The sequence below is a fragment of the Hypomesus transpacificus genome, chromosome 7 (assembly GCF_021917145.1).
Source record: "Hypomesus transpacificus isolate Combined female chromosome 7, fHypTra1, whole genome shotgun sequence".
NCBI lineage: Eukaryota > Metazoa > Chordata > Actinopteri > Osmeriformes > Osmeridae > Hypomesus > Hypomesus transpacificus.
The window spans coordinates 199,875-217,930 of record NC_061066.1 but is presented as its reverse complement, the minus strand read 5'-3'; the positions used below and the strand labels follow the sequence as shown (position 1 = coordinate 217,930).

The window sequence follows — 18,056 nt, the reverse complement described above, 5'->3', positions numbered from 1 at the left end:
ACAACTACCAGATGTATCTCCCTACCATCTGTGTCATAGCAAGGCCTTCTCGCTAGAGGGCGCCGTGATTGAAATTGTTTTTCAGAACATGACGAGGAAATGGACCCTTGACTCGTGATGGACCCATTTGACAACTCTGAATCTCAACAAACTGAGACGGAGAATGCAGCAGAAAATGCAGAGTCGCGTTTGCCATGGGCCCGGTTTTCGTCGTGGCTGGAGTGTGTCTGCGTCGTTACCTTCGACCTCGAGCTCGGACAAGCCATTGAGGTACGGCGGCGGTGGTCAGCATCCACCTTGACAGGTGTTGTTTACAGACAGGCAGTGATGCTAGCTAGCTAAATATAGCTGCGCTAGATATAGCTGGCTAACTAAATACTTATTGCTATGCGTGGACTACGTGAACCTCTTAGGGAAACATTCTAGTTTCTTAATCGGTCAAGCTGTCAAGTGTGTTGAGAGTGATGTTACAGTTATTATGCGAATGTTACACTTTCACTTTGATACCCTCAGCTGGTGTATCCACAGGACGTGAAACTAACCGAGAAGGAGGTAAGATTTAGTACGATTCAAGTTGTAGGCTAGTTTCCTGAATTTTCCGTATAATGTAACTATGTACTGAACCTACGCAAGGATACTTCCATTATGAATCTCCAAATCATATATTTTACCCTGCCTTGCAGAAAACCAGCATTTGCTACCTATCCTTCCCCGATTCTTACTCAGGTGAGTAGATCCATTATATAGCTGTCCCTCCGTGGTCCTGTAGTCAGTACTGCCAGCCATGACATCAGTTACACAACGGCGTAACCACAGACTTATAGTCAAGAGATCTTGTTTCTTGGCTGGGTGGTCAACTGATGTCTGCCATATTTCCAAGGATGCCTTGGAGACACCCAGTTCAGCTTCAGGCTACGCCAGTCCGTGGGTCGCAGCGGGTCCTGGTTTGGAGAGGATGCATACAACAGGGATGCACCTGTCACACTACAGGTGATGTCACTCCTCCCAGCTTACCCACCTTCCCAGTCTCTCCACCCTCCAGTCTCTCCACCCTCCAGTCTCTCCACCCTCCAGTCTCTCCACCATCCCAGCCTACCCACCTTCCCAGTCTCTCCACCCTCCAGTCTCTCCACCATCCCAGCCTACCCACCTTCCCAGTCTCTCCACCCTCCAGTCTCTCCACCATCCCAGCCTACCCACCTTCCCAGTCTCTCCACCCTCCAGTCTCTCCACCCTCCAGTCTCTCCACCCTCCAGTCTCTCCACCATCCCAGCCTACCCACCTTCCCAGTCTCTCCACCCTCCAGTCTCTCCACCCTCCCAGCCTCCCCATTCTCTCAGTCTCTCCAACATCCCAGTCTCCCAGTTTCTCTACCCAAGTCTCCACCCAGACCTTTGCATGTTGTGATGTTACTCGATACTAGTTGTTACTAGCAGCTCTTGCCATAATGTTAATTTAATATTTTTGTCTCATAGAGAGAGCTGGCTCATTTCTATGGTTACGTGTACTTCAGACAAGTCAAGGACACTTCTGTCAAAAGAGGCTATTTTCAGAAGGTGAGATGTAATGCATCTGCTTGCACTTTTAACGTCTCAGGTAACAGGTTCGTGGTGAAATGAGCCGTTGTGTATTGACTTTTCTCTCTTTCTTTCCCTCCCTCTCCATTACTCATCCTCCCTTCAAAGTCACTTGTTCTAGTGTCCAGGCTACCATATGTCCACCTTTTCCAGAACCTACTGCAGATCATAGCACCAGAGTATTTTGAGAAGTTGGAGCCCTGCCTTGAAACTGGTCAGTCAATAACATATAACTCATCTGTGGTTCTTGGATTTGAGATCTTTCCTATAAACGTCTCTACTTCTTTCACTGATCTGCAGTGTGTAACGAGCTCGACCAATGGCCTTCTCCAGTGCCAGGACTCACACTAAATCTACCTGTGATGGGCGTGGTTTTGCAGGTAAAATACATGGCCATGCTTGAGACAATGTACTGTACATTGGGTGTGTGCGTGTGTGACTATGTTCAGTGTGACATGTATGAACTCCTTTCAGGTTAGGATTCCCTCAAAGAATGACAAGCAAGGAGGAAGCCCAGTAAAGCAGGCCCTGAAAGAGGTTAACTACTTCTAATCCACTAAGATTCACTTTTAAGATCATTCAGTGGAGGATAGAATCTTGATGTCTCTTTCCATTTTTTCCAGAATCTCCTACCAGCCCCAATGATGCTGCCCACCATACATGAGCTGGATCTGTTCAAGTAAATTACAATTTCTACTGTATTTTCACTAGTTGCATCATGAAATGTATTTTGTCTATCATTAAGAGAACACCGAATGCATTTCCTTTGTTTTGCTTTGATCCCGCCAGGTGTTTCCAGTCAGTCCTGATCCACCTGCAGATGCTGTGGGAGCTCATGCTGCTTGGGGAGCCCATTATTGTCATGGCGCCATCTCCCGCGGTCTCCTCGGAAACCGTGCTGGCTTTGGTGAGGTAATTACAGCCTTAGAGAAGATACAGCTAATGTGATGGTCATTTCCCTTCCAAATTCTGATCAGTTGTGTAGTAAATTGTTGAGTATTTCCATGTGACCCCGCCCTTAATCTTTCTCCAGCTCGATTTCTCCGCTAAGGTATTGCTGTGACTTCCGGCCTTATTTTACCATTCATGACAGTGAGTTTAAGGAGTATACCACCAGGACACAAGCACCGTGAGTGAAAAGCTCTGAACTACCTACAGTTGACTAGCACTGTGTAGTAGTATAATTAGTTGTTCCTGAATTTTTTAGAGCTCAAATATTTTGTTCCTCTTCCCCCTTTTTTTTGATTGCTGTTTCTCTTCTTCCTTCTTCCTCTTTGTCCATCTCTCCACCTCGGTCCTCGGGTGCTCCAGGCCTAATGTGACCCTAGGTGTCACCAATCCCTTCTTCATCAAGACCTTCCAGTCCTGGCCCCATATTGTTCGTATTGGTGAACTCAAGATGTCTGGTAAGAAGAAGCCTGTCTACAGTCTTTCCGCCTCATTTGCACCTTTCCACATCACTGGCTTCTATCACACATCTAATCTCCCTGCTGTCTTTTCAGGTGACTTGCCTAAGCAGGTAAAGGCAAAGAAACTAGCTAAGCTGAAAACATTGGATACTAAGCCAGGTAAAATTTGGTCTTACATCTGTCGCAAATTATGTTTTAATTAAAAATAACTTGGTTTCACTTAGTAGAACACATTTCTTACTCTCTGGTCTTTCAGGTATTTACACAGCATACAAAACATTCCTTCACAAAGACAAGTCCCTCCTCAAAAGACTCTTGAAGGTAAGTATGAGGTTCACTGCACTGACAAGTATCTTCATACATCACTCCCTCTTTTTCACTCCATGTCTCCCTCCTTTTTAGTCTCTTTCTCCCTCTTTCCCTGCCTGTCTGTAGGGGATCCAGAGGAAGAGGCCATCTGAGGTGCAGAGCGCCATCTTGAGGAGACATCTGTTAGAACTCACTCAGAGCTTCATCATACCACTGGTGAGACCACTCACTAGCTTCCTGTCAGCTTCCCATCAGCCGCCCACTGTGCATCCTGTTTGTCTCACCTGTGTGCTTGTCTCTCAGGAGCGATACCTGGCCAGCCTGATGCCCCTGCACAGGTCTGTGTCCCCCTGGAAGGTGGGTAAACGTTGTGGCGTATTCTAGAACGTTGGACGTTCTTCAAGATTTACATCTTTTAATGATACAAATATGCGTGTGTGTGTCCTTCCGATGCGTGCCTCCCAGACACCACCTCAGATCCGACCCTTTAGTCAGGAGGAGTTCATTTCAACTCTTGACCACGCTGGACCCCAGCTCACCTCTGTGCTCAAAGGGGATTGGATGGGCCTGTACAGGTGTGTACACCTGATGGACTCGACTGTTAGCTTATCTGTCCTTTCTCTTAGTGGACATACTATAGATGGATGTTAGTCAGACAGGCTATAACCATGTATTTGACTGTATTGTATGGCTGTTTAGGAGATTCTTTAGGTCACCTAACTTTGACGGCTGGTATCGCCTTCGACACAGAGAGATGACCCAGAAACTTGAGTGTATCCATCTGGAGGTCATCTGCGATGCTGTAAGTTCATCCTGATACAAGTTTGAGTACAATCACTGCCATATTGCAGCATAGTCTCTCCACCAGTCCCTCCAGGCAACCTGGGAGATCAGTGGTTGAACATGTTTTGATTTGCTCCTTTAGGACCTGCTGGGTTGGACTAAAGACAAGTCAGAAGTGGAGATTGTGGATCTGATTCTGAAGCTGAGAGAAAAACTGGTTGGTACAACAGTGTCATCTACCATTGAAACAACACTTATACCGTTTGCAGAAGTAGTTTTGCAATTAAAACACAATTGTAACTGACATGTTTGGAAGTTGGTGTTGAGGGCTAGGACTAGATGTTGACTGAGGTGATTGTCCTCTAGTTGAAAGCTTCCAGGCATCAGCTACCAGTGAAGGAGGGGGTCCTGGAGAAACTGGAGGAGTACATCCTGACTGTGATCAGCTCTCTACCAGAGGATCTGCAGACTGTATTATACAGGCACTGACACACACGGCCCCTAATACTATTAATAAAGTTTTATTTGTATTTTCACAATCTATTGCCATCTCCCAAACCATTATCCCTTATGAGTAGGGTGGTTGGAATTTAGAATGTACTGTAGCACAAATCAGATCAAACTGGATGTATTTAACATTCCAGCCACATTAACTGATACTGATAACTGCTAGGGCATTTTAGGGAAATGTAAATTTACACCTGTGGTCACTTGGCATAAGTCTTCAGGAATTGTTACTGTAAGCTTTTTTTAAACCATTATTTATGCATGTGCAGCCCTTTATATGGCAAAGTCAAAACCTGTTAAGAAGATAGTAAACTGGTGTTTTGTCATGGACCTAACTTATCATTAGAAACCTCAATGGCAGAAAACCATGTTCTTTACTTTCCACAGTGCTGCTATAAGAAAGGTAGAACACTTTTGATCTTTAAAATTTTTTGTACTTAAAATGGCAAATGTTGGTGAAGTAGTATACACAGCACAGCCAAATGAATCCACATCGATTCTGCAATACTGCAATGTAGTGTGTGGAGTGCAAGATTAATTTGTCAAAATAACTTGAATGTGTGTTTAACATTTATCAAAAGGTCACAAAGAACATTATCTCAGAAGTGATCTGATCTATGGTCAGGTAATTTATAAACGTCCTTATACAAAATCTTGTTGATCTTGTTCTTGAATGCAGAGGCCGTTTTGTACTTGACAGGTCTGAGCCAAAATCACATAGACATTGTATAGACATTCATCGATCACTTTACATGTTTTTCAAGATCAGGATCACTTGTTACACTGCAGTGAATGTAAACACAATTGACCTCGTACACTTTACTTCCTTTGCTCAACGTCTCCTTCTGTCTCTAAGATGTAATGTATTATTTATTTGTTCCTCCTATTGTTTACAAAGATTTCATAAAAAATATGTCATTTGGGGTAAATTAAGTATTTAGTCTCAGTACAGCTGATGAGTCATAACTCAAATAGCTTACATAGTCTATGGATCCAGTTAATGTTGGATTTTTATTTTGTTTACACAATTGCTCTTCAAGTGATCTAATAAACTGGTATTAATATTGATATCAAAGGAGGCAATGAAGAGTGTAACCAATAAAAGTTCAAACTAATGCATTTAGTTTGAGACTGACTTCACAATGGGTGCACTACACACAGACATTTTCCTGAGATTCAACAAGAAAATAGTTGTATTTAATCAAATCAAAAATATACATTTCAATAACATTGTTTTATCCATAAAATGTATCATCCTACTAAGAAAGCAAGAGGATTTAAATAAAGTACAGATTACTTCATACCATTTTCTGTACAGCAAATGTGATAAAGGTACAGTTGCTCTCAACAGTGTTACAACACCTGATATAGATACATTTACAGAAATGTAATTAATGGCAAAGATCAGATGCAAATACAAGGGGTAGTGTTTACTGTGGAGTTAGTTGAAGTTACTGAGTTAACATGCTTCGGAACAAGGACTTCCTGTGACCGATATTTCCTCTGCTTCAGGACATAGTGCTCCTTCAATAACGACAGCTCCCTACACAACGTTTAAGAGTAAGGTGAAAGGGAAAAACCCATTGTTAATGCCTCAATCAACTCACCAAAATAAATATACTTTATTGAAGCAATCTTAACAACACACGTTGACCATAGGAGGAAAGTTGACCGATGACCTCAATGTCAATATGCCCAATAAGTCCTCAGCAGCTCTGTCTACCTCTTCCCTGCAGTGGCCCACCACGACTGGCCCTGTAGTTTGAACACAGTCTGCTTCTCCTGGGGGCTGAAGTGCAGGATGGTCAGGATTGCGGTCAGGGTCTGCTGACGCCCGCTGGTGTCCTGCAGGGTCAGGAACTTGTAGATGACATTCTTGAGGTACTCCAGGTTGGAGCCCTCTCTGCCTTGGTCCCTCAGAAGTTTGTCCAGCTGGTCGCGCAACTCGGCTACCTCCTCGTCGTACCGCTCCCCGTTGGCGATCAGCTTGCCCTGCATCTGGTGCTGGTCTTCCTCCAGGCGGCGTTTCTGGCGCCGCAGGCAGCCGATCTCCACCTCCTTGCGTGCCAGCTGCTCGGCGTACAGCAGCAGAGTGGGCTCACTGGGCATCGCCAGCCTCAACGCCTGCGCGAAGATGTCACTCTCCTCCTGAGCCTGGTCATCCATGGTGGAGTCGGCGCTGTAGCCGCTGCCGCCGTCAGCTGGCGCTCTCGAGTCGGCCGCTGCCTTTTCGTCGCCGCTGCTGCGCCCCCGCTGTGCAGCGAGGCCGTGGCTGAAGGAAACGGAGCCCCGCAGCTTCTCCAGCTCCTGGTCCTTCTCCGCCAGCAGGGCCATCGTGCGGTCCCTCTGCCGGTGCAGTTCCCCCTCCAGCCTGAGGAGGCTCTCTCTGTGCTGGACTTCGGTCTTATCCAGCTCCTGCTTGTGGCTCTGCTGCTGCGTTGCTAGGCCCTGCTGACGCTCCTCCAGCTCCCGGCGGTGCTTGGCCTCCGACTCGTCGCTGTGGATGCGCAGGTTGATGTACTTCTCCTTCAGCTCGGCCAGCTGGTCCCGAGCTTCCTCCAGCTCCTTGGCCTGGCTGCCATCCTTGGCATTCTTGTTCTTCAGCACCACCTGTGCCCGTACCTTGTAACGTTCAAATTCCTCCTTCAGCTGACGCAGCTCTTGTTGGTAGTACAGCACTGAGGTTTTCTCACCGTCCGAGGACTCGCCCCCTGGACCTGTCCCTAGCTCGCCCTCCATCTGAGCCAGCTTCTCGATGTCGGGCACGTGCTCGGGGCTCTTCCGCGAGGCTAGCACCAGCAGCTTCTTCACCTTCTCCAGCCGCTCTTTCAGAACGTTCACATCCAGGTTGTTCTCGTCCATGGTCAGGTCGGAGGAGCCCCTGTTGGAGGCAGCGATGGCGAGGGTCTTGTTCTCCGTGTCCAGCTGGAGGATGCGCTCCCGCAGCCTGTGTGTGGTCTGCTGGTCCTTCTGTCTGGCCCTCTCACACGCCCCGAGGAGCTCAGAGAGCTCTGAAACCCTCTCCTCCAAACTTGCCACCCGGCCCTCCTCAGCTTGGGCTAGCTCCCGAACACGCTCCTCTGCCTGAGATGCCTGCGGACATGACAAGCGTAGAAGAGCCATAAGACACTGACTCATATCATTGGAAACCATGATGCAATGGATGTTTACCATGACAGACATTATACTCCTGGAGTGATAAATCGGTTACATACCTTTTTTATCTCTTGTTGTAGCTGCTGATGGAAGTGGCTCTTGAGCTCTGCTATCTCCTGCTGCAGCTCGTCCACCCGCGGGTCAGGCTTGCTTTTCTCCACTTCTGCCACTTGCAGGCTCCTCTTGATCTCCTCCCGCTCCTGGATCACCTCCTTCAGCCTGGCCTCGTAATCCAGCCCCCTGTCTGCAGCCTGGGTGGTCTCCATGAGGGCCTCCCTCGCATCCTCCAGCTTAAGCTCAGCATCCTGCCTCTGGCCCCTCTCTTCTTGGAGGAGCTTCTGGAGCTCTCGGAGCATGAGGGCATGGTCGCCTTGCTCCTGCTCCCTTTCGTGCTGCTGGGTGATGACCCGAGCCTTGCTCTCCGCCAGCTGGTCCTGCAGTGCCTGAAACTCAGCCTCATGCTGCCTCCTAGCCTCCTCCAGCCTCCCCTGGAGCTCATCAAACTCCTGCTTCATTTTACGCTTATCGGCCTGGAATGAGGCCTCCATCCTGGACTTTTCCTGAGTGACTGTTGCAAGCGAGCTGGTGAGGGTAGTCAGCTGGGTCTTCAGTTGCAGGACCCGCCGGTCAGTCTCTGTCGAGGTGGATGGGACTGCTGACTGCTGCTCAGAGCTTCCACTGCTGCTGGAGCTAATACCACTCTCTGACCCGCTGGCCTCCTCAGACCTTGTGGACATGGAGGGGCCTCCAGGGCCACTGGCTCCCACCTCTGCTCCGGAGCTTCCCGGCTCCTCCTCAGCCTGGTCGCCCTTAGTGCTCCCACTGTTGATGCTGGTGGCTGTGTCTGCGGACGCTGCAGTGTCAAGACTGTCCTCACTGTGTAGGGAACAGTGGTCATCTGCCAGGTCAGGGGGCACAGGGTGTTCAAAGCCAGCACTGAGGGAACCATCTTCATTTCGTTGGCTGAAGTCAACCTCCTGGGACACAGTTAGCACTTTCAGGCTTGCCTCTAGAGCCTCCTTTTCCTTCAGTAGGCTCTTGTATGCCCTGACCACATCCTTAAAGCGGGTTTGGTACTGGATCAGTTGCTTCTTCTGGCCATCAATGGTGTCCAGTAATTCTTTTTTACTGGGGCCACCCCCAAAGGTCATTCCAAACTTCTCCATGGCTTGAAAGGACCTCTGGGTCTATTTTGAGTCCTGTTGCTTGACGTTCAGCTGGGATCCATATCTACCTGCTTCATTTAAAATCCTGAAATGGGTACCAATAGAGAGGAATCATTGTTAATCGTGAAAATATATGTGGCTGAATGTATGAGTATAAATATATCTACAATTGTTTGTTAATCTGACTCTCCGGGGTCTACAGCGATAGCTAAACCACTAGCAACAGCACGCTAAAACAACACATATCCAACTAAAATAAGCCGTGACAGGCCTGTTCCGTTTTTTCGCTATCTTGACCAAGGGCAGATTTTGAGAGTATAATTTCCATGATCAAAATATCAATTTGAAATACCGTACAACTAGATCTATTTACCTCCGGAATACGTGTCAGCAACAGTTTTGCAAGCCAATCCACTTCCGTCCTTCTGTGAAGTGAACGTGTATATTAAATAAAGTAGGAAGATGTAGGCTACCATACACAGTCTGTAAATGAGGCCATCTTGTGAAGGTCTTTATATTTTTTTAACCGGTCTTCTTGGACGAAATAAAATTAAATTAACGTTTCTACAAACAAAGTCAAAAAAGTAAAAGCCGTTTTACTATACACGTTGATATCAAGTTTAACGATTCCGAGCTAGCCTTAAAGTCAAGCACAAACAGGCACAGGAAGTTTTGTGAATAAAGCTGTCTGATGACTGACGTCATTTATTCCGCGTTGGCCTGGACGTGGCATCTTTAGAAGACAGAAGAGCTGCGCCCATTCCCTGTCCGGTTACATTAAAATACGTTTACATTTATCTTTTAGGAGATCAATTTCTATAATTCAGCGGTAAAGCGGGGCTCTTTCGCAAAATGGGGCTGACAATTTCGTCGCTATTTTCCAGACTTTTCGGCAAGAAACAGATGAGAATACTTATGGGTGAGCATTTGCTAAGTAGCTTGCCTAGCTAGCTTTTTAACTAGCTAACTGGAAAGCTAGTTTTTCATCAGTGTCAGTGGGTTGCCATAAATCAGACGCACTTTGTGTTTTTATTGATAATGGGTGTACTCCTGCTTGTCTCTTGTGCCAGGGTCTATTCTGTAATAAGCCAGGTCATTACAACATAAATATACTTATACTGTGTAAGGCTAGTATTTTCTACTGTTAGCTTCTAGCTCGACCAATTATGCTACCATCTGAATTGCACAACTAGTGGTTATGGCATCGTTGGCTGTTATGCGTAACTGGAGTTAAGTTTTAATCTTAAACTGTTGAGATGCCATAAAAAAGACTGGTCTGCTCTGAAGATTGCTACTGTATTATTGGTCTAACGTTATAAATAATGACATTCATCATAACCATGCACTTTATTGGATTCCACCAGAGAATGTATAATATACCACCTAAAGACACAAGCCTTTTTTTCAAGAAAACGTATTTGTTTGGACAGCGGAAACCTGTTTTGTTTACTTTTGAACCTTGTGTTATTTTACAGTTGGTTTGGACGCTGCTGGAAAGACCACTATCCTCTACAAACTGAAGCTAGGCGAAATTGTAACCACTATTCCAACCATCGGTAAGGTACTTGGTCATCATGCTCACCTTTTCTCAGCTACTAGCAGTCATTTAGAAGCATTGTGTGGAAGCACTACTTCCCTAATCATAGACACGAGGATTATGATTAATGATGGGTGCCTTTTGTCAGGCTGTGATATAGTGCTATAATGTGATATAGTGCATCTATAATGGTCGGTGAATATTTTACCTGCATCACCTAACATTTGAGTCAGACATTCATCACAGACTAATAATGATGTGCCATATGATTCTGTCGTTCATATATTTCGTTGGTAACTCTTGGTTACTTTCCTTTTTTACCATGGTGGTTTGGAAAGGATGGAAGTGGCATGGCATGGCCATGGTTCTGTGAGAAAAGTAAAGAAATGTATTGCCTCCTGAGCTGTTCAGGCTTGCAGACGAGTTAGCTCTTTTGATAACGAAGATTGTTTGATAAGGTTCTATAGAAGCTAAGTCCACTAGCCAAAGTAAGTTTATAACAAAACAAAACATGGAATGTCTCATCTGATCAGATATACTTGCATACGGATTATTTTATTCAAGGATTGTGAAGGAAATAGTATTAAAGGATTTAACATGTCAACATTAGTTTAAGTTTGAATGGCATGAATAGGCCATGGCTAGTTTTAATTTAAGTTGTGGTCTGGCTGGTGGTCTGGCTGGTAATAACCTAACAATCATTAATAAATGATGATTTTTTTTTTTTTTATCTTGTCTGTGGACAGGCTTTAATGTGGAGACAGTTGAGTACAAGAACATCTGCTTTACCGTGTGGGATGTGGGCGGTCAGGATAAGATCCGGCCCCTGTGGAGGCACTACTTTCAGAACACACAGGTACAGCTGACCTTCCACATCATATTCTAGACATAGTGTTTTCCAGAATAAGAACATGCATACAAAAACATCTTATCTAAATGGTTTACATACATGAGTATGACACGTTAAAGAGAAAAATAATCTGTGACAAGTTGTGACCTAAGTGCTAACAATCAAGACTTTGACTTCACAGGGCCTTATCTTCGTAGTCGATAGCAACGACAGAGAGAGAGTAGCAGAGTCGGCAGAAGAGTTGTCGAAAATGGTAAGTTTATGGCTGTGTTAAAAGGCCTAAACGTAACCAAGTCTATTGACTTGCCACTATTTAGCCTTCTGTTGTTTTACATATAATGGTCTTTCTGTGTTGGCTTGCATTTGTGTAAAAAATTCTAACAGAGACTTGGGCAAATAAAAGAGTTGTTCTGTAGTGAATCAAGTTATTATACAGAGGTTTGTCTGTCTTTGTGACTACTCATTCTTCTGCATTGGCGCACGGTTTATGATTTTCCATGTCACAGTGCTTCCCTGCCATGTCACACTCCGCTGCCCTTCTCTCTTCTTTCTACTCACCCTTTTACTCTTTCAATACCCAGCTGCAAGAAGATGAGCTGAGAGAGGCAGTGTTGCTGGTATTTGCCAACAAACAGGATCTACCCAACGCCATGGCAGTGAGCGACCTCACAGACAAACTGGGCCTGCAGAGCTTGCGCAGCAGAACTGTGAGTTTCTTTCTCAGTACTAGTAGTTTGCTCACACATACTCGGTGACCACTTTTAATTGACATTGGCTAAGCATGTTACTCTCTCCCTTTTGTATAGTGGCATGTGCAGGCTACCTGTGCTACCCAAGGCACAGGACTTTACGAGGGACTGGACTGGCTATCCAACGAGCTGTCAAAACGCTAGAGGAGAGAGCAAAAAACAGGAGCGGGGTCGGAGTAAACAAGAGATGTGAACACGCCCAGAGAGAGGGGGTGTGGCATGTGCTGAGAATTCCATCAGAAGAAAATGACAACTTTTTAAATTATCGGTGTGTCTGTCTGGTAGAACTTGGAGTTATGGACTTTGCGATCAGTTCCTGTTCTGAAACACTTTTCTTACTTCATTCTTCTGTTTTATTCTGTGTTGTACTTGCAGATGTTTCTTAGACTGTTTATATCTTTATTTTTACCTCCCAACTCCCCTCCTAAAATTTGTTTTTTTGAGTTGCATGTTTTCAGAAGGGGGGAAAACACCCAAACAAAAATAGAATCATATGATGGTTGTGCTGATTTTGATTGTTGTGAAATGAACAGGAGGTTTGCGAGGTGGGTCAAAGTGAACAGGAATTTGTTAGACCATCAGTGCATATTGGAGGGCAGAGGCCTGTCTTGGGGTACAAGCCTAATCTGCCTCCCTGGGATTGGTTGACTCATTCCAGGGGGTTGGACCTGAATGCCATTTCCATTTCTAAACAATGTGAAGGTAGCTGCAAGGTATTCAGTCATTTTAAGGGCCATTTTGATGCAATAAAATATTTTCTTTCCTTTTTCCCTCAACTATTGAAATGCTATTGCTTGTATCTAGTGGGTATATACAGGGATCCCGCAATCTCTTAAAAAGTCTAACATTCAGAACTTTAAATTTAAGGCCTTAAAAACTGATTTTTATCCGAGGTCTTTAATTTGATTTAGTCTAAAAAAAGGTTTTACCCTCGCTCATTTCCAGAAACGCTGGCCGCAGAAAGTTATTACAAAGTAGTAAAAAAGTATGGAGTCGTAGCCTACAAAGCGGAGCTCTAGTGTCCAGGGTTTCAATTTAGGGGACTTGCCCCCCTCTAATTAAGACTTGGACCCCCCCCCCCCCCCCCCCTCAAAGAGGTAAAAACAACAGGTTGGGGGGGTCGATACATTTATATATCGTTCTTACCTGTAATCGTAAAAATCATAAACATTTGGACCCAGGCAGTTGCGGTACTGCACCAGCATGCCTGAAAGAGCATGCATACTTACCCAGTGAGCTAACAGGGGAGCACTGCTTTCTTCTGGTTTTATGACACCTCAACACTGCAGGTTATTACAACTAGATAGTTCAACACATTTAAATGTTGAGTGGAGATTGTTATGATCCCTGGTAGCTCAGTGGTTATAGATGTGGGCTACTGTGAGAGGGGTCTTGTGTACAAATCTGGCTGAAGGATCTTACAGCTCAATTTTTGCTCTTCGACTTTTAAATAAAACTCGAATTATAAAACTGATAAAAGGCAGGGCACTGTCTTTCCTGGTGGGACAGAGTGGTACCTGGAATTTCAGTTGGGCTGTTGTGGTTGTTGTTGTGTAGGCCCTTGTTCTCAACCCACTACACCACAGGGTCCCGCTTCTATATACTTGGATATAACATATATATTACTTAAGATATCAGTTGAATGAATTATCGATTAGTTTGAGCGAGATTTGAACCAGGGGTACCGTGTTTGGCAGTACACTGAATGGTACACATCAGGGGCGTTGCCAGAATAATATTTGTGGGTAGGCCTATATGGATAGGCAGCTTTTCAGTTTTTCTTTTACTTTGCGATGTGCACCGATGTACATAATTTAGATATTTTCGTTTTTGGGTAGGCCTTTGAACAAATTGGGTAGGCCTGTGCCTACCCGTGGCTACGCCCCTGGTACACATGCTTACCCACTGAGCCACAGAGGTTTCCTGCAAAGTTACTTTCTACAAGACTGTGTAATCAGGGTCAGCCCAAGCCTTTATGAGGCCCTAAGCAGAATTGATTTGGGGGCCCCTCTGAGTTGCTTTATAAATAAATTAACCTTTCTTTTCTGCAACTATTAAACAGAAATGTACAGCTTACTGTCTAGTAGGGGTGGGAATCTTTTGGTACCTCATGATTCGATTCTTAGGGGTCACGATTTGATAAAAAATCGATTCACAATTTTTTCAATGTGTAAACAAATTGGGATTCAATATATGCTTAAAATAAAAAATGTAATTGATGTGGATTGCTAGAAGACTGAATCCTGATTCATTTGAATCTATTTTTTTCCCCACCCCTAGTACTTAGTGCTGAATTAAATTAAATTACTAATGGGATTGCTTTATCTGTCAATTAAATTAATGCTTTTTCAATGACTGAATTCATTGAAATTAAGATTCTTTCAGAATTTCTTTGATTTGAATATATTTTTGGTAATGCTTTGTGTAGGTCTTAAACTTAAATCTTTCTGGTCTTAATGTCTTAAAAAAAGGTCTTAAATTTGACTTACTGAAACCTGCAGGAACCCTGGGGTATGTAAATAGCAGTGTCTATTGTTGGGATGGTTTGATTGCATAGCAGATCTTTACCCATGTTTTCTCCAGAATCAAATTAGTAAACTTTGAATACACCATTCCTTTGTGGAAGTTGTTACATTTTAAAGTTGGGAGAGTAAGAGGGCACTATTCAATTTGCAAGTAGGTAAATTCCCAGACAGTCTTCTCTGGTGGAAGTATTTTTTACATGTAACTGTTCATAAGTAAAACTTTATTCAATCTTCTAGCTATTTAAATATCATCTTTCAAAAATGGACAACAAAGCAATAAAAATAGATGTACAACTTAAATACTTGCAACAGTGCACATAGCTGGTACAAGATTCCGGATGGTAATTACAGACAAGGTTAAAAAGACGATTTTCAACAAGCATCGTTTTATAGACTTGCTGGACTTATCTAAACAAGGCCTGTCCTGAATCTATAACCTGGATGGATGGGGACTCTATACTTGAGTCCACCACACAGGCATTACTTTGTTGCATTTTTACTTTATCCTCCTACACATTTGCTGTCAATCAAATGTCCAGTGATGTACATCTGTAGAGGAGTGGTCGTCTTCGTCTTGTATTGCGGATCTTACACAATCACAGGTTCTCGTTGATTGTTCTGACGTTTCACAACAAAGACCTTCTGGCCTGAGACAGTTACTGCGTAGGCAAACTCTTCACACATGACTGGGAAGTGAACAAAACTTGATTAGAGACGGGTTCTATCAAGTATATTGACAGTACATACGTCTAATGTGTGCCTGGTGGCATACCTGACATGCGCTTGAAGGGAGGCTCAGCAGAGCTAATCCGACATCCAGTCCGCACCAACTGCATTATGATCCCAGCTGTGTGCTCATCATTCTCCATCTCTCCTGCCGACTGTGTAACATGATGTAAACAAGAGAAAGAGTAAAGGACTCTTCCAGTAGCAGAATATTGAGGGTGGTAAAACGGGTTACAAAATGGGAACAGCGTCGAGCTAGGTTATTGTACAAAAGTCTAAACTTGTGCTTCGTGTTTTTGCCCTCACCGCAAGCACGCCATCTTCACTGATGACCAAATAGCCCAATTGATCAGGAATCCTCTCCAACCCCTGCGTCAGAGCTGTAGTCTGAAACAAAAACGAGAACGCTAGATAAGCTAGGCTAAGATGTATATAGCACGGTTTTTTTGATAACTTGTTTTAAACACGGCAATATTGTCACAATTCAATTTTTTACTGTGTTCTTACTTGGCACAGAGTACTGTCACTTTATATCGCTAGTAATACTAGTGTAAGAAATCCCTAGATTGTCAAGCAAAACAACGCCTTTGCTTGCTAGCCTAGTTCGAGGGCCAACAATGCCAATGTGGATGTGCAATTTCACAGCAATACAATGTTACACATTTTAACTACGTCGAACATGAATGCTTTGTATTTGACATAACAATTTAACGTACAGCTAACTAGATTCAAAAACATAAAACTTGAACATAACCTGAACATACCATTTCAGTTGTGTTGTTGAAGGAGGAAGACCATCTGCTTTCCTGCTCATGTGACAAGTCTATCCCGTGACGTCCTTCTGCGAGTTGGGCTGGTGGACTTGGAGGTGTACGATATTTCATATCACTGACATACTGGGGTATTTGGGGCCAATTAATTATTAATTATTTCAATGAAAAGTCGATTATTTTGTTGGATTTTCACAATACATATATTTACTGAGTTAATGGATAAGTTCGTCTTTTTCGTCTGCTACAAACCAGTGGATGGCGCCACCGGAACTCTCACAACTCGTATAAAGCGGAAGTTACAGCTAGTCAGCTGACAACTTCTTATGATCTGAATGAAAAACAGAAATTAGACATAGGTCGATTTTCAACGGTTTATCTCCTAAATTAAGATAGAATAACAGCAATGGCTGGACGAGGTAAACTCATCGCCGTTATTGGTGATGAAGACACATGTACCGGATTTCTTCTCGGTGGAATTGGCGAGCTGAATAAAAATCGGAAGCCCAATTTCTTGGTTGTCGAGAAGGACACAAGCATCACAGAGATAGAGGAGACATTCAAGTAAGTATTCTTACCACTATGTACACAGTGTTGTTAAAGACTAGGCCCAAATGTCAAGACCAAACAATTTATTTAATACTACGTTAAATACTATGCCAGTAGTATTTATATACACTACCTTAGGGACATCATGATTTATGACCAACACATAATTCAGAGGATAGCACTCGTCTGGGCTACTATTTCTATGACCTTGATCAACCAAATCCCACGTCCTGTGTGTAAACTTCCATTTCGACTCCCGTAGGAGTTTCCTTGTCCGTAACGACATCGGCATCATCCTGATCAACCAGTTCATTGCCGAGATGATCCGTCACGCCATTGACGGACACATGGAGTCCATCCCTGCAGTGCTGGAGATCCCCTCTAAGGAGCACCCATACGATGCCTCCAAGGATTCCATCCTACGCAGGGCTAAGGGCATGTTCTGTGCTGAGGACTTCCGATAAACACACACTCAGCAGGGGCATGGTGTAAGCCGGGACATAGATGGAGAATGAGGTGATGATAGGGGTTTGTGTTTTATTTATTTTGCCATTCCTTTACCTGGACAGAACCAGATCTGATGGACTGTTGTCTTAAACCTGACAGGTCACTGTCTCTGATATTTGATAGCTTTGTCTTTTTTTTTCCCCATGTGCTGTGTCACATGTAGCTTTTCATTATGGGCAGTTTTGAGGTTATATTACAAGGATTTATGGGTAATCACAAGCTGTAGGGCAGAGTTAGTCAGCATTGACTGATTCATATGAACCTGATAAAGTTTTAACACCTATTTTCCATTTTGTTGATACACTCACTTCCAGCATGGCATACACCCTAGGCTTCTGAAGATTTACAGAACTGTAAACCCAAATGAGTTAACCTGAATAAACATCACATACAAATGTGTTAAAACGTTTTCCAAATGTTTTGAAATTGTCTAATAGAAAAACTGTGCTGTGTTTTTTGTCATGTGTTGTCATAATAGATGCATTGTATCGTGATTGCTACATATGTGTTTTTATGATCTAAAAACCCAAGTAACTGGTATTCATGAAAATAAATTATTATAACGATGAGATATTGTTTTATGTAATTCTGTGCAATTTCAATTATAAATATGAAACTGAAATGTTTATGGGAGTCAGGTGGCTGAGCGGTGAGGGAGTCGGGCTAGTAATCTAAAGGTCGCCAGTTCGATTCCCGGCCACACCATGAGGTTGTGTCCTTGGGCAAGGCACTTCACCCTACTTGCCTCGGGGGGAATGTCCCTGTACTTACTGTAAGTCGCTCTGGATAAGAGCGTCTGCTAAATGACTAAATGTAAATGTAAATAACAATATATATAGGCCTATATACATGACATAGTCATGTTGATTTTAAAGTCATGGTGCTAATTATTATTTGTAGCCTGTCTAGCCTTGGGGGAAGAGTAGCTCATTATCC

The 18,056-nt window shown here is 43.9% G+C and overlaps 5 protein-coding genes across 7 annotated transcripts; 3 read left to right on the top strand and 2 right to left on the bottom strand.

Annotated features, from left to right (window-relative positions):
• The first annotated feature begins 64 nt into the window (after window positions 1-64).
• dennd6b (DENN/MADD domain containing 6B) lies at window positions 65-5,712 on the top strand. Its single transcript, XM_047022433.1, has 20 exons — window positions 65-270; window positions 514-552; window positions 684-726; window positions 881-990; window positions 1,476-1,556; window positions 1,686-1,791; window positions 1,878-1,957; window positions 2,052-2,114; window positions 2,201-2,256; window positions 2,367-2,489; window positions 2,611-2,706; window positions 2,889-2,983; window positions 3,080-3,145; window positions 3,243-3,307; window positions 3,422-3,511; window positions 3,599-3,652; window positions 3,761-3,870; window positions 3,995-4,097; window positions 4,221-4,295; window positions 4,445-5,712. Exons 1-20 carry the CDS (start codon window positions 118-120, stop codon window positions 4,565-4,567), a joined length of 1,731 nt encoding a protein of 576 aa, XP_046878389.1. The 5' UTR covers window positions 65-117; the 3' UTR covers window positions 4,568-5,712.
• A 48-nt stretch (window positions 5,713-5,760) lies between these two features.
• gcc1 (GRIP and coiled-coil domain containing 1) lies at window positions 5,761-9,539 on the bottom strand. 3 transcript variants are annotated; one of them, XM_047022432.1, is made up of 3 exons: window positions 9,260-9,539; window positions 7,801-8,992; window positions 5,761-7,678 (listed from the first exon to the last, which is right to left on the bottom strand). In XM_047022432.1, the coding sequence occupies exons 2-3, from the start codon at window positions 8,905-8,907 to the stop codon at window positions 6,305-6,307; spliced, it is 2,481 nt and encodes an 826-aa protein (XP_046878388.1). In that variant the 5' UTR covers window positions 8,908-8,992; window positions 9,260-9,539; the 3' UTR covers window positions 5,761-6,304. The 3 variants fall into 3 exon arrangements, with proteins under 3 accessions (XP_046878388.1, XP_046878387.1, XP_046878386.1); XM_047022431.1 differs by having other exon boundaries at window positions 9,265-9,539; XM_047022430.1 differs by having other exon boundaries at window positions 9,281-9,539.
• Window positions 9,540-9,619: 80 nt separating this feature from the next.
• LOC124469270 (ADP-ribosylation factor 4) lies at window positions 9,620-13,517 on the top strand. Its single transcript, XM_047022435.1, has 6 exons — window positions 9,620-9,826; window positions 10,383-10,463; window positions 11,191-11,300; window positions 11,476-11,547; window positions 11,876-12,001; window positions 12,101-13,517. The coding sequence occupies exons 1-6, from the start codon at window positions 9,760-9,762 to the stop codon at window positions 12,185-12,187; spliced, it is 543 nt and encodes a 180-aa protein (XP_046878391.1). The 5' UTR covers window positions 9,620-9,759; the 3' UTR covers window positions 12,188-13,517.
• Window positions 13,518-14,768: 1,251 nt separating this feature from the next.
• lamtor4 (late endosomal/lysosomal adaptor, MAPK and MTOR activator 4) lies at window positions 14,769-16,178 on the bottom strand. Its single transcript, XM_047022436.1, has 4 exons — window positions 16,059-16,178; window positions 15,601-15,681; window positions 15,341-15,449; window positions 14,769-15,254 (listed from the first exon to the last, which is right to left on the bottom strand). Exons 1-4 carry the CDS (start codon window positions 16,176-16,178, stop codon window positions 15,157-15,159), a joined length of 408 nt encoding a protein of 135 aa, XP_046878392.1. The 3' UTR covers window positions 14,769-15,156.
• atp6v1f (ATPase H+ transporting V1 subunit F) lies at window positions 16,115-17,684 on the top strand. The gene is made up of 2 exons (XM_047022437.1): window positions 16,115-16,628; window positions 16,876-17,684. Exons 1-2 carry the CDS (start codon window positions 16,471-16,473, stop codon window positions 17,075-17,077), a joined length of 360 nt encoding a protein of 119 aa, XP_046878393.1. The 5' UTR covers window positions 16,115-16,470; the 3' UTR covers window positions 17,078-17,684.
• The last annotated feature ends 372 nt before the right edge of the window (window positions 17,685-18,056 follow it).